Below are 12,194 nucleotides of genomic sequence, written 5' to 3'. Positions count from 1 at the left end.
GAGGAGCATTGCTATGTGCCTCCCTTGCTGCATTGAGCAGAGGCAGGAAAAGTTCTGGAAGCTCTTAGTGTGCGAGTGGCAAATGGGAGTTGTGTTGACCCCTGAGTTAAAATTTCCCCTCAAGGTGTGAAAAATACTTTTGTATTCATGTTCTTTTCTTACCCTGAGTAGTTCCGTGATATTTGCTATTTTACTTTGTGACTTTCAGGGATGTTCTTGACTCCAGGAATTTGCTGATGCATCTTGCATGTGTGTTGGGAATGATTTTTCCTTTATCTGAGCTGTCTGCTTGGAAGGGGAGACAAAGCCAACTGCCCAGGAAGAAGCATGGCCCCAATGCCTTGAAGGCTTTTTTCAAGGGCAACCTGTATTGGGCTCTTGTGCTGCATTCCTCAGGAGGGATTAGGTCGGTTGGAGCAGGGAGTTAGAGCAGGATGCCTTTGTGATGGTGCTGAGGAATAGGATCTGGGTGTGTCGTGCAGGTGTTTCCTAGGCTACCTAGACTACACAGCCTGGTCACTGAGCAAGGATTAAGGAGGAAATGCTGAGTTTGGCTCATGGCTTTTCATCCCAGTGTCCCTGTGAGCAGCTGTGGGTACCAGCTGAAGCTGAGTCAGGCCCACTGGGGGCATGTGGGGTCTCCCACAAGCTCAGTTTGTCCTGTAGAGTGTATTCAGGTGCTGCCAGTGCAGAATTGTCAAAGCTGCTGGACTGGATGGAATCCATCAGTGTTAACAGCAGGATGTCAGCACTTCCAGGACATGAGGTTAGGACCAGAGCAGTTGAAACTAGCAGGATTTTGTGTGGTGGTGGAGGCCCAGACAGTAGATCCTTTTAAAGACCAGTAATCCTGCCACTTCAGTGTACTTCTACTGGCCTTACTGGTTTTGTAGCTGCTGTGAGAGCTGAGAAATCATGGGGGAAATGTGTATGTGGTGGCAGAGATGAGGGGATGACATAAATTGGGCAGAGCAGCTGGACCCTGTAATGCCACAGGGAGCTCCCAATAAGCCCCAAACCCTTGTTGTTGCATCCTAAACAGAGGTCTGGTTCCACATCTCTGGAGATGTGGGGCAGGGCAGCATTATCTGGTAGCAGTCTGCCTGGCATTAGCTGCTCCAGGTCCCTGGAATGCTGTGCAGCTAGGGTCAGCACAGTGCTGCCTGTGTTCCAAACCCACAGTCCTCACTGGCTGGGGAAGGAGGAGGGTGTCAGTGCGGGAGCATTTGTTGGCAGCAAGGCTTGGGACTGTGGGATCAGCTGCTTTGCTTTGCCTCTTGTGCTGTTTAGTGACTAATCAGATTTTGGAGCCTGTTGGACAGATTCAGCTGTCTCCCCAGAACAATGCGCCAGCTGTATTTTTAAACACATCACGTGGCTTCAGAGAAGTCGGCAGAGCAGCGAGTGCAGCTTGCTGGGGCTGGGAGATGCTGTGTCCTGCTTGGAGCTGTGACTAGGAGGGAGCATCTTCTCCCTGGCTGTGTCACATTCCCTTGGTCCCAGGGCTCCTGCTGTCTGGCTCTGCCCAGGTAAGGACTACTGGATTGGCCAGTATTTTCCTGTGGCTGCAGGGCTGGGTGTGAACACAAGTGCTGCCTTGTCCAGGAGAGCGAAGGGCAGGAGGGCCCTTTCTCAGTGTGGTCAGAGGTGAGTTCCTAGTCCCATGATGTAGCCAAAATAGGGGACTCTTGCAGTGATGAGGCTCTGCAAATGTGAGAAGGTGTTGTGACTGTTGCTGAGGGCTCTGCCTAGAGTTGAGGGAGATGGTTCAAGTAAAGGACTCACCTGTACCTGTGTGAAGTCACTGTTGGGGTGGTGGGGTTTTTCCCCAAGTGTGGGGCTGTGCTAGCTTCATGGCAGGTGTGCCATTGGGTAATACAGCTTGGGATAGGTATATCCCAGCATCTCTCCTCAGCAGCTCTCCCTGGTGCTGACACCACACTGTACTGATGTCTTACTGTAGTGCACTCGAGCAGGATGGTGTTGGCATTCTCCTGGTTTAGCTGGTGGTTTGGATTATTAATCCTCATCTGCATAGGAGCTGCTGAAAGTCTGGGTAAAAACCTTGGAATTCAGCTTGCTGAGATCATTTGGGGCTTGGAGGATCTCAAGTGGATCCCAAATCTGCTGAAAACTGAAAGCTTCAGGGCAAACTGCCTTGTTTTGCAACCTGTGAATAATTAAAACCATTTCTGAATGCTTTGCTCTTTTTACTTGGTTCGGGTACACATTTAACTTGCTGAGACTTGCTGTTTTTGAATAGACTGGCTGGTGTTGTGCCCCTGTGGGCTCCCTGCCCTACATTCCCTCTTCTTGTGGGTGGCAGCTGCCCACACATGACTGACCAGGATGTGGCTTTATGGCCTTTGGATGGCCTGGTCCTCTGCTCAGAAGCAGCTTTCCTTGTAGGGAGACATTTTCCTGGATTTTCCTGAGTGGGAGGAAAACCTGAAGTGTGAAGGAAGCAGTCTGACACATCCTTGTCTGCAGGCTCTGGGACAGAGGACTGACCAGACAGACTTGCTGTGAGCACGCATCAGCGATGGTGAAGCCTCCCTGTCAGCAGCTAAGGCTGGCACCTTCCTGGCTGCCCACAGCCAGCTCCTGGCAGGGATGATGTGAGCAGTGTCTCACCTCAGTCTGAAAATTCATACTGGTGGGCCAGGTGTACCTGCCACAGGTATGTGCCCCCATGCCTGGGGAGCTGCCCTTCTGAGTGCTGACTTGCTCCAGGACACGTGGCAGGGAATGGCATGGACTGGGCAGAGGCCCTGTCCCACAGCATTTCTGAGGTCCATAATCTGGGATGCAGGATCTCTGAACTTCTTCCAGATGAAGTGGGTTCTCCTACCCAGTCTGTCTCATAACCCACCTTCATGTTTGTCAGCAGCACCAGGCTGCTCTGGGTTCTGTGCAGTACCATGGCCCAAGTGATGGCAAACAAGCCCTGACAGACTCTGTCCCTCTCTGTTGCAGTTCTCAGCATGCTGAGTAACCCTCTTGGGAACGTCCTGGGGAAACCCCCGCTCGGTTTTCTGCCTTTAGACCCCATTGGTTCAGACCTGCCAGAGAAGTTTTCCACCCCATCGCTGAGGAGCTCCCGCTCCCTCCTGGACTCCCGCTCCAGCAGCCCCTCGGATTCGGACACCAGTGGGTTCAGCTCTGGTTCTGACCACCTCTCAGACTTGATTGTAAGTTTGGGTCCTGGGGTCTTGCTGTTGTTGGTTTGGTTTTTTATGGGGGGAGGGGGTGGGTTGATGGGAGCACAGAATAGCTGAGTGGAGCTGCCAGCTAGAGCCCTGCCTGCTCAGGAATGGGAGGGAATGCTGGGAGGAGCTTTTGTGCACACACTGACATGGCCCAGGGTTTGGGAGAAAGGCTACTGATACAGTCTTTCAATACAAGCCAGCAATATCCTCATATTTTATTCTTCTAAGCTAATGTTCTGGCTTTTTGGATCTGTGCTTGCAACCCGACTGGGTTACAGTAGCTCCCAGAGGGATGTTGAGTGCTTGAGTTGGTGTGTGGCAGGGCAGTGTCTGTGCCCTGATCCCAGCAGAGAGGTGGCTGATCCAGTCTGGACTTCTCAGGAGCTACTGTCCTTGACTTTCATTGCTCTTCCCCTTTGCTGACTGCACTTCATCTCAGGGTGGTTTCTTCTAGAGCAAACTGGGTCTAGCCTGCTCGCATTCCCTAAAGCACAGCTAAATTTGAAAGGCAGGGAGCAAGTGAGTGACTGACTGGCTACCCTGTCAGCTCTGATGGGTCTGTGGTGGGTGCAGGTGGCAGCTCTAGGTGCCAGTAGGACAGCCTGGCTCCAGCCAGTTCTGGGATGCTGCTGCATGGCCTGGCCTTGGCATAGGAGGACAAAGCCAGGAGCTGCTCCAGGCCCTGCTGTGGTGTGGCCTTGACCCCTGTGTTGGGGGGGGTTTGAAGGATAGAGCTGACTGGATGTGGGGTTGATCCACCCTGGAGAAGCAGGATATGCTCAGTGACTGCAGCACCCAGGCAATGATGATGGCAGGTGGTGCAGGACACAGGGCTCTGTGCTGGCCTTGTTTGTAAAGGCAGGACTCTCAGCATAGCCCTGGCATGGGTGGCTGCTGTGGCAACCCAGGGACAGATTTGCAGTGCAGCTGGCACTGAACTGTGCAGCATCTTGCTTCCCTGCTGTTCCATTAATCTGAACTTTCCCTCCTCCTGCCCTGGGAGAGGCTGTGGTCCATGGTGCCCACTCCCTGGTCAGGCAGCCCTGGAGCTGGGCTGTGAGGATGAGATCTAGCTGGTACCTAAGAGTCCATGGGTACTTCCAACAAACCCTACCCACTGTGGGCACAGCACAGAGCCTGAGGCTCCTTCTGGGATGGCTGGTGCTCCCCAGGACTGACAGTATTCTTGAGGCTGTATAGCCAGGGGTAGCTGTTGACCTGGTGGTCTGTGAAGTGCCTCCTGCTTAATAATCTTTGCTGCTGGTCCTGGGCATGGGTTCAGTAGAGAATGGCCCAGGGCTTTCCTAGGGTGCCAGGATGTGTTGGAGTGGTTGCTTTCTTGATTCTACCAGACCTCAGAGGGTCTCAGGAGATCCCTGACAACTCCCCCTCCTGCCCATGGGTAAGGGCAGGGCCCCAGTGTGATGCCTCACACGTGGCATTATGTGCTCTTACTCAGAGCTGGATTTCAGTGTGACCTTTCTCTTGCAGTCAAGCCTTCGCATATCCCCTCCTCTGCCCTTCTTGCCTCTCAGTGGGGTGTCAAGAGACCCCTTGAAGATGGGAGTGGGATCCCAGCTGGATCAAGATCAAGCTGCCCTGGCTGCAGTCACTTCCTCCCCAGCTAGTGCATCAAAAAGATGGCCTGGAGCATCTGCGTGGCCTTCCTGGGACCTTCTGGACTCTCCAGAAGACCCCTTCAGTATTGAAAGAGAAGCTCGGCTTCATCGGCAGGCAGCAGGTGTGTTGAGGGGGGGTCCAGGGGATGGTCCCACACTTGAAGGAGGGCAGGTGACCTCTGTGTAGACACTGACTGAACATAGTTTGTTCCAGGCCCAAGCCTGACTCTGCCTCTACCTGCTAAGAGAACAGGTGGGTCTGGGCAGCTACCTGTGGCTGTGCAGCTCTGCTCAGCCTATAGTTGGGCAATATAGGGAGACCTGTTGGAGGGTGAGAAGGAAATGATCCTGTACTAAGTATTACTGGTGTCTTCAAGCTGTGAATGAAGCAACCTGCACCTGGAGTGGGCAGCTGCCTCCCCGAAACTACAAGAACCCTGTCTACTCCTGCAAAGTGTTCCTGGGAGGAGTCCCATGGGACATTACAGAAGGTGAGGCCCCACACCAAGCCCTTGGGTGTTGATATTGGGAACAGAGCTTTTTCAGGTCGGTGGGAAACACTGACATCTCTCCTTCTGTCTGTAGCTGGGCTGATCAACACTTTCCGTGTTTTTGGCTCCTTGAGTGTGGAGTGGCCTGGTAAGGATGGCAAACACCCACGCTGTCCTCCCAAAGGTAATATGCCTAAAGGTAATACCAAACACGGTAGGGTTACTTTTTTCCCATGCTATGTTACAGCACAGATGCTGGGATGGTGCAGCTGCATGCTGGTGACTGGTTGGTAAAGAGCACCTGGGGTAATGTCCTGCCCTCACTTGGGTCTGCACCTGAACTGCAGAGCACTGGCACCCCAAATCCAGCATCCTCACCCATCTGTAGCAGGGTTGGACAGAACTGTGGGCTGGGGGAACCCTCTTTGGATGTTTCTGGGAGCCCCATGTAGGGCTGTGGTTCCAGAACAATTGCTGACCCCACTGCCAGCATGTCCAGCTGGGCTGATAGGTTGTGTAAGCAGGAATTAGTTCCAGGGTAGGAAGTGGCTGGTTTGGAGGCTGCATAGTGTCTGGTCTCACTCAGTCACTGGAGCAATGTGAGGTAGAGTCCTTGGCATCCAGAGACTTTAAAACCCTGGACTGTATCTGTGCCAGGCCATTCTAAATATGAAGCAGGGTCTATTTTTCTGCAGACCTCATTGTGACCAGGCTGGTGGTGCCCACCTGGCATGTCCAGGTGTGGTTTGTGGATGACAGACAGTGGGCCACATGGCCCTGGACCTGGGCATCCTGCTTATTGCACTGTGCTTGGGTTTGGGCTCTTCCCAGCTTGGCTTAGATGTAAGTCTGCTGGGAACAGCAAGAGCTACCACACAGATTCTTTCAAGCATTATTTTGAGGCTGTCTGCAGACTGGGATGATCTGTTCCTCCTGCACCACAGCTTTAACAGCTGCTTCTTCTCCTTCCCTTCCAAAGGATATGTTTACCTGGTGTTTGAGTCGGAGAAGTCAGTGCGTGCACTGCTTCAGGCATGCTCCCAGGACCTGCTGAGCCCTGACGGGCTCAGTGAGTACTACTTCAAGATGTCCAGCCGCAGGATGCGCTGCAAAGAGGTGAGGAGAGCTGTGAGAGCAGCCTGACATGGCAGCAGGGGATGTGGAGGGAGATTCCTAGAGGAAAGAAAAGCGGGGCTGGAACAGCTGCCAAAGGCGTGCTGCCTCCTGCCTGGCTGAGTGCTCTCTGCCTGTGGTAGGGATCAGTGTGTCAGCTCAGTGTTTGTGTCCCTCAAAACAGCTTATGTCAAATCAACCCAGAGTTCCTGGGTTGGTGAGACTCCCTGCCTTCAGGCTTCAGTTAGTTAGGACAGAGCACAGGAACAGGTATTTGACTGCTCTCTGCTGCTTCCATCACACCTTTGCTTGCAGAGGCAGATTGGGATCCCTCAGGTGCTTTGTCAGGCCTCCTCTGCTCAGCAGGCAGATAAATTGGATCCCAGGCTGCTCTCCAGCATGGTCTTAGCTGGCTGACCTGTGTTTTGGGGGTGCTGGGGATGCCAGAGGCTCTGCTTGGGCTTATGGGAAAGGGGGACCTGAGATCATGGGCAGCTGCCTGAATTCAGAGAGTTACAGGATGGAGATGTAGTTCTTAATCTAGACAGGCACAAACTAATTGTGCTATGGACAGCTCTCCTGGTGTCTGGCAATTGGAAGTGCTTCTGTGCTTGGTGATTTAGTTCTGCCAGAAGCTTCTCTCCAGAGACCACCATCATCTGCAGAGCAGATGGGAGCTCATGATGGTGCTGGCACTGGGTTGTTACTCTGGTGTTCCCCTCCAACTCCAACATCAGGCTGGGAGGTGCTGGGAGGTACCTGACTGGGCTGTAAATACTGGTGGAGGGATGTGGATTTTCCCCTGGCTGCCACCCCCAAGAAATTGCTGGCTTGAGTTCTAGTTTGGGAAGCAGGGGTTGGTTTTGTCCCCTTGTGGGCTGTCTGGAGCTCTAGATGGATGTGGACCCTGAGCAGCAATAGATAAATTACATTTGCAGCTTGGGGTCAAGTCTGAGGTTCAGGGGTGCTCCTGGTTGCAGGTGCAGGTGATCCCATGGGTGCTGGCTGACAGCAACTTCGTGCGCAGCCCCTCACAGCGGCTGGACCCCAGCAAGACGGTGTTCGTGGGGGCCCTGCATGGGATGCTTAATGCGGAGGCCCTGGCAGCTGTCATGTACGACCTGTTCGGAGGAGTGGTCTATGCTGGCATTGACACTGACAAGCACAAGTATCCCATAGGTAAGTGATGATTCCGCTGGGATTGGTGGTCACCCCTGCCATGCTCTGAGGAGACTGCAGTGTGCCCTTGGCTTATCCTTCACTTGGAAGACTGCTTAGGTGTCAGCCTCAGAGTCAGCAGATGCTGACTCTTCTACAGTCTCTGCTTCTTATCTCCTGGCCCTGGGGAGGCCAGACCAGATTTGGAGAGAGCTGATAGAGCTGATGTGCCTGGGAATTGGAAGGTCCTGGATCATTCAGAGCAGCCTGAAGTTTTGTATATGCCTTAAGGCATTGCTGAGGTTTCTCTGTCCTTGTTCAATGCTGTTAGTGGCTGTTGGATGCTGCTGTAGCTGCTTTTCCTTTTCCATTCCCATGGCAGAGACAACTGTGGATCTTAATGCACTCTTGGACTTTTGTCACCAGAGCTGAAACATGGCATGTCATGACATGTGTCCCTCTCTAGAAACCTCATGGGCCAGGGGACAGCACTGTGGTGGCTGGTCAGTTGGAAAAACCCCACAGCCTGTGCCTTAGGATCAGCTTTCCAGACTCAGGGTGCAGCAAGTCAGATTTGGGGGAGATCTGGTGTTGCCAGGCATCAACAGTGTCAGAGCTTGGTAGTGTAGAGTTGTCACTGCTTGGTCACTGTCCTTGGATAGCAGTCAGGCTTCTCTGGGCAAGGCTCAGGTTTAGGACATGCATGTGGTACTGCAAAGCCCCTGCAGTGCCTTTAGGGGGACAGTCTCGAGGAGGGGTGGGAATGGGAGTATGAGAATTTAGACAAATTTGCAGTGTCACTGTGGATGAGGTGTCACAGAAACCTCCCTGTTCTGGCCCAGTGCTATGACCCCGACCTCCTGTGGCTCTTGCAGAGCCCAGGTTGCTCCAAGTGGGCAAGATCCATCTCCCAACACTTCCACTCTTGGAGCTGTCCTAAAGTCACAGCAATCAGAGCTCTGTTTTGGTAACTATGCTGTGCCCTGGTTGGTTGTGCTGATTGAGAGCGTCTCCTGTAACCCCAAACTGGATCCAGGCCCTCCTGCCCATGTCCTGTGCATTGATTTGGGAGGGGAATGGATGGGTTTTGGGTGACACTTAGTCCTGTGGCTGAGCTGTAGAGATCTGCCAGTGTCAGTCCTGGAGCTTAACAGAATTTGACTGGAAAAGAGTGGTGCTGGAATGCCTCTGACTAGCAATGAGACTGCAAAACACAAGGCTCTGGGGTGAGGGGGAGGCTGGAAAAAAAACTGCTGAGCTGTCTGAGCTGCTGCGTATTTCAGGTGTAGTGTGTACTCCTGCTTCTCCTGGGAATGTGGTGCCTGGAGAAGGAGGCAGGAAGAGCCCCTAGGCCCTGGATACCGTATCCCTGTCAAAACTGCTTCCCTGTCTGAGTGGCACTGGGGAAAGGGTGGTGCTGACACTAGTTCCCTCTTGATCTCTGCTGTTCCTCTCTAACAGTTGTGGTCTGGCTCATTCCAGGGTCAGGCCGTGTCACCTTCAACAACCACCGCAGTTACCTGAAGGCTGTGACTGCTGCATTTGTGGAGATCAAAACCACCAAGTTTACCAAGAAGGTGAGTGGGGCTGGTGAGGCAACCCATGGGAGGGGTCTGTGTCATGGGTGGTGCTGGTGGGAGCACCAGTGCTCATGGGCCCTGCCCCATATTCCTGCTCAAGCAGCACAAAGTGGGGCTGTTGCTGGGGGTAGATTTAAGGTACCCAGGGGAGAGGGCAGTCAGCCTGGTGTTCTGTGCCCACTGCCTCCTTTTCCTGCAGGTTCAAATTGACCCATACCTGGAGGATTCCATGTGCCAAGTGTGCAATGCCCAACCTGGCCCATTCTTCTGCAGAGATCAGGTAAGGCCAGTTCTCCTGCAGCTTGTCCTCAGGGGTTTCCTCGAGGAGGAGCAGGCCCTGCTGCTGGGTTTTGGGGATATATACACTGGCTCTTCCCCAGTGGGCAAGATGTGGCCCATCTGGGAGGATGGCCTTGTTTTGGAGGAGGTGCAGCCCTCCTGGGGAGGGCAATTCTGGTACTTGCCAGGAGGCTCAGGCAAGCAATGTCCACCTGGCTTTGAGCCTGGGTTACTGCAGTTTGCTGGGACTGTGCCAGCACTGGGAACTGGTGTGGGAAGTACTGGTGCCCCTGAGGGGAGGCTGCTGCTCTGTGAGCCATGATGAGCTGGGTTTGGGGTGCGTGCCCCTGGGGCTGGCTGAGGCACAAGGAACTCTGGCTGACATTGCCTCGCTACAGGCAAAGGAGGTTGGCTGGGCTCTGGCAGCTTCCTGCAGAACTGGGATAGGATATGAGCAGGGGACAGGAGTGCCATGGGAGTGATGGGAGCCCTGGTGAGCTCAGTTGCTGCCCCAGGGCCCAGGGTCTGATTTTCAAACCTGTTCAAAAGATGGAAACTGGCTGGGCACAACAGACCCTCCACAGCATCACTGGCATTCATTCTCTCCAACCCATGGATCCAGTGTGCTGGTGGGGGCTGTAAAACTAGGCAGTGAGGAAGAGAGAGGAGTGGCCCTTTGCTGCTGGATAGACCCCAATGTTGCCCCTGTGCTCTGCCCACAGATCTGCTTCAAGTATTTCTGCCGCTCGTGCTGGCACTGGCAGCACTCCATGGAGGTCCTGCGCCACCACCGCCCACTGATGCGCAACCAGAAGAACCGGGACTCCAGCTAAGGGGCCACTGTGGCGTGGGGCTGCCGCAGGCGTGGGCAGAGTCCTGGGAGAACCTGCCATGAGGAGAGCGCAGCAGCGCCTGCCGGAGCCAGGCCCGGCTGGGAACGTTCTTCCTGAGGACTGATGGGGAAAAAACAAAAATCTTACATTCATGTTTGCACTTGCTGGTCTTTTTGTTTCTGCACTAATGCACAGTGAGTTTTGTTGGGGTTTGTTTGGGGGTGTTTTGAGAGGGGGAGTGCCCCTCAAGCCATTCTGCAGTTCCCAGACTTTGGTTCCTGGTTTGCTGACGAGAAGCAAAAATTGAATAAACCCAATCAACCAAGGGCCATGTGTCGTGGAGGTGTCACCGCAGGCGCCTCTGCCCTGGTTTTCTTATTTTTTAAAGGCGCTTTTTTTACATTCCTTGCAATACTGGTGGAGAGAGCGCAGGTCTCATTGGTCATTGTTTTGCCGTTGCCATACAGTGCCTTTCCATTCATTTACCCCCACCTGGATGGTGTGACCTGGGTGTTCAGCTGGCGTTTTTTACTGTAACAACAAGGAGACTTTGCTCTTCATTTAAACCAAATCATATTTCATATTTTACGCTCAAGGGTTTTTACGAGTTCCTTTTTACACTCTTAAAAACAGTTTTTAAGTCGTTTGAAATGAGGGATTTCTTTTCTTTTCCAGGCAGCTTTTAACATTATTGCAATTTGTGTCTGGGGGCTGCTGGCAGGACGTTGTAAATCCAGGGGTTTGCAACGGGACAGGCCAGGCTTTTTTTTTGGTTTTGGATTTGAAACTGGACGGGATGAGGATCTCTGAGCTGCTGTATATAGTTTTAAATAGTTTGTTGCACTTTTTTAAGTTGCACTTATGGGGGGTTGATAGAGGTTTTTAATCACACAAAGTCACAGGACTTACCTTTTCTTTTGTAACAAGCTAAAAAAGGGCTGCGTTTTGGTGGACGATGAAGGTTCCTGGGAGCCCTTTCTCTTAGAGGGGACAAGTAATTTTTCTTTACTTCCTGAGATGTTTGGAGTATCAGTGCAGTCGACTGAAATGCTGCTGCTGGGATTTGAGACCTTAATTATGCTGATCATTATTGTTTTGTTACTTTCCCCTCTATTGGAAGCTGTGTGCCAAAGAACCAGTGTCATAATTTCTCCCTCTTTACTATGATTGTTTTTTTTCTTTCCTGCTGAGCTGATGTTGCATTGTTGCATATCCCAGCTGCTCTTCGTGGGGTTTTGTGAAGCTGTGTGTGAAGTCTCTACCTCATTGTAGTATATGCAGGCAAGACTGCACTCTCCTACAGACGTGTGGAGTAAGCTGTGGTGTAGTTTTTGGCACATAATAAACACGTTGCAGCAAAAAAAACCCCAGTTTTCTTATGCCTTGTGTCCTTCATGGGAGTTCTCTATGGCTTGGAGGCCTGTGGTGTCACTTCTGGAGGTGTGGGGGAAGGTATGGATGTGGTCTGAGGGGAGGGATGGATGGAGCTGCGACTTGTGGCTATGCTGTAGGTGGGTGAGTCACTTGGGAGGGAGCTCTATCTGCTGGGCAAGGCATTTTTGGATTGTTTACCCGAAGTCTCTGCAGGCCCGAGGCTCCAGCTGGAGCTCCCCTAATCGCAGCAAGAAGTTGATGAGGCCGATCGGCGGGGCCTGTGTTCTCCCCCTGTGGCAGTGGAGGTGCAGCTCCTGCAGGGCTGTGAGGGGAGAGACCCCGGGGCTCTTCTCTGGGGGCCTGGGGAGGGCTGAGGTGGACTTAGGCTGCTGCAGTGGACATTTTGTGTGTCCCATGTCCCTGGAACAAGGAAGGCTTTGGGTTCTTTCCACGTCCCATACGCAACTCTGCAGTAGCCTTGTTGTGGTCACTCCTCCTCCCTCAGAGCTGGGTGCTGCTTCCCATGGGTGGTGTGATT

At 53.0% G+C, this 12,194-nt stretch overlaps 1 protein-coding gene across 6 annotated transcripts in view; it reads left to right on the top strand.

Annotated features, from left to right (window-relative positions):
• Positions 1 to 11,661, top strand: part of CPEB1 (cytoplasmic polyadenylation element binding protein 1) — a 32,439-nt gene extending 20,778 nt beyond the window's left edge. For 3 of the 6 annotated variants that reach the window (XM_033070731.1, XM_033070735.1, XM_033070734.1), the window contains exons 3-11: positions 2,977 to 3,191; positions 4,701 to 4,950; positions 5,206 to 5,319; positions 5,414 to 5,518; positions 6,299 to 6,435; positions 7,413 to 7,611; positions 9,073 to 9,167; positions 9,370 to 9,450; positions 10,172 to 11,661. In XM_033070731.1, the coding sequence (XP_032926622.1) occupies positions 2,977 to 3,191; positions 4,701 to 4,950; positions 5,206 to 5,319; positions 5,414 to 5,518; positions 6,299 to 6,435; positions 7,413 to 7,611; positions 9,073 to 9,167; positions 9,370 to 9,450; positions 10,172 to 10,282 (1,307 nt within the window). In that variant the 3' untranslated portion in view covers positions 10,283 to 11,661. Of the gene's footprint in view, positions 1 to 1,416; positions 1,530 to 2,976; positions 3,192 to 4,700; positions 4,951 to 5,205; positions 5,320 to 5,413; positions 5,519 to 6,298; positions 6,436 to 7,412; positions 7,612 to 9,072; positions 9,168 to 9,369; positions 9,451 to 10,171 lie in introns of those variants that run through there. The other 3 variants (XM_033070736.2, XM_033070732.2, XM_033070733.1) reach the window with 3 other exon arrangements.
• The last annotated feature ends 533 nt before the right edge of the window (positions 11,662 to 12,194 follow it).

The sequence above is a fragment of the Catharus ustulatus genome, chromosome 12, assembly GCF_009819885.2.
Source record: "Catharus ustulatus isolate bCatUst1 chromosome 12, bCatUst1.pri.v2, whole genome shotgun sequence".
NCBI classification, from domain to species: domain Eukaryota; kingdom Metazoa; phylum Chordata; class Aves; order Passeriformes; family Turdidae; genus Catharus; species Catharus ustulatus.
Note: the sequence above shows the minus strand (reverse complement) of the source record. Positions and strands in the feature narration are given on the sequence as shown.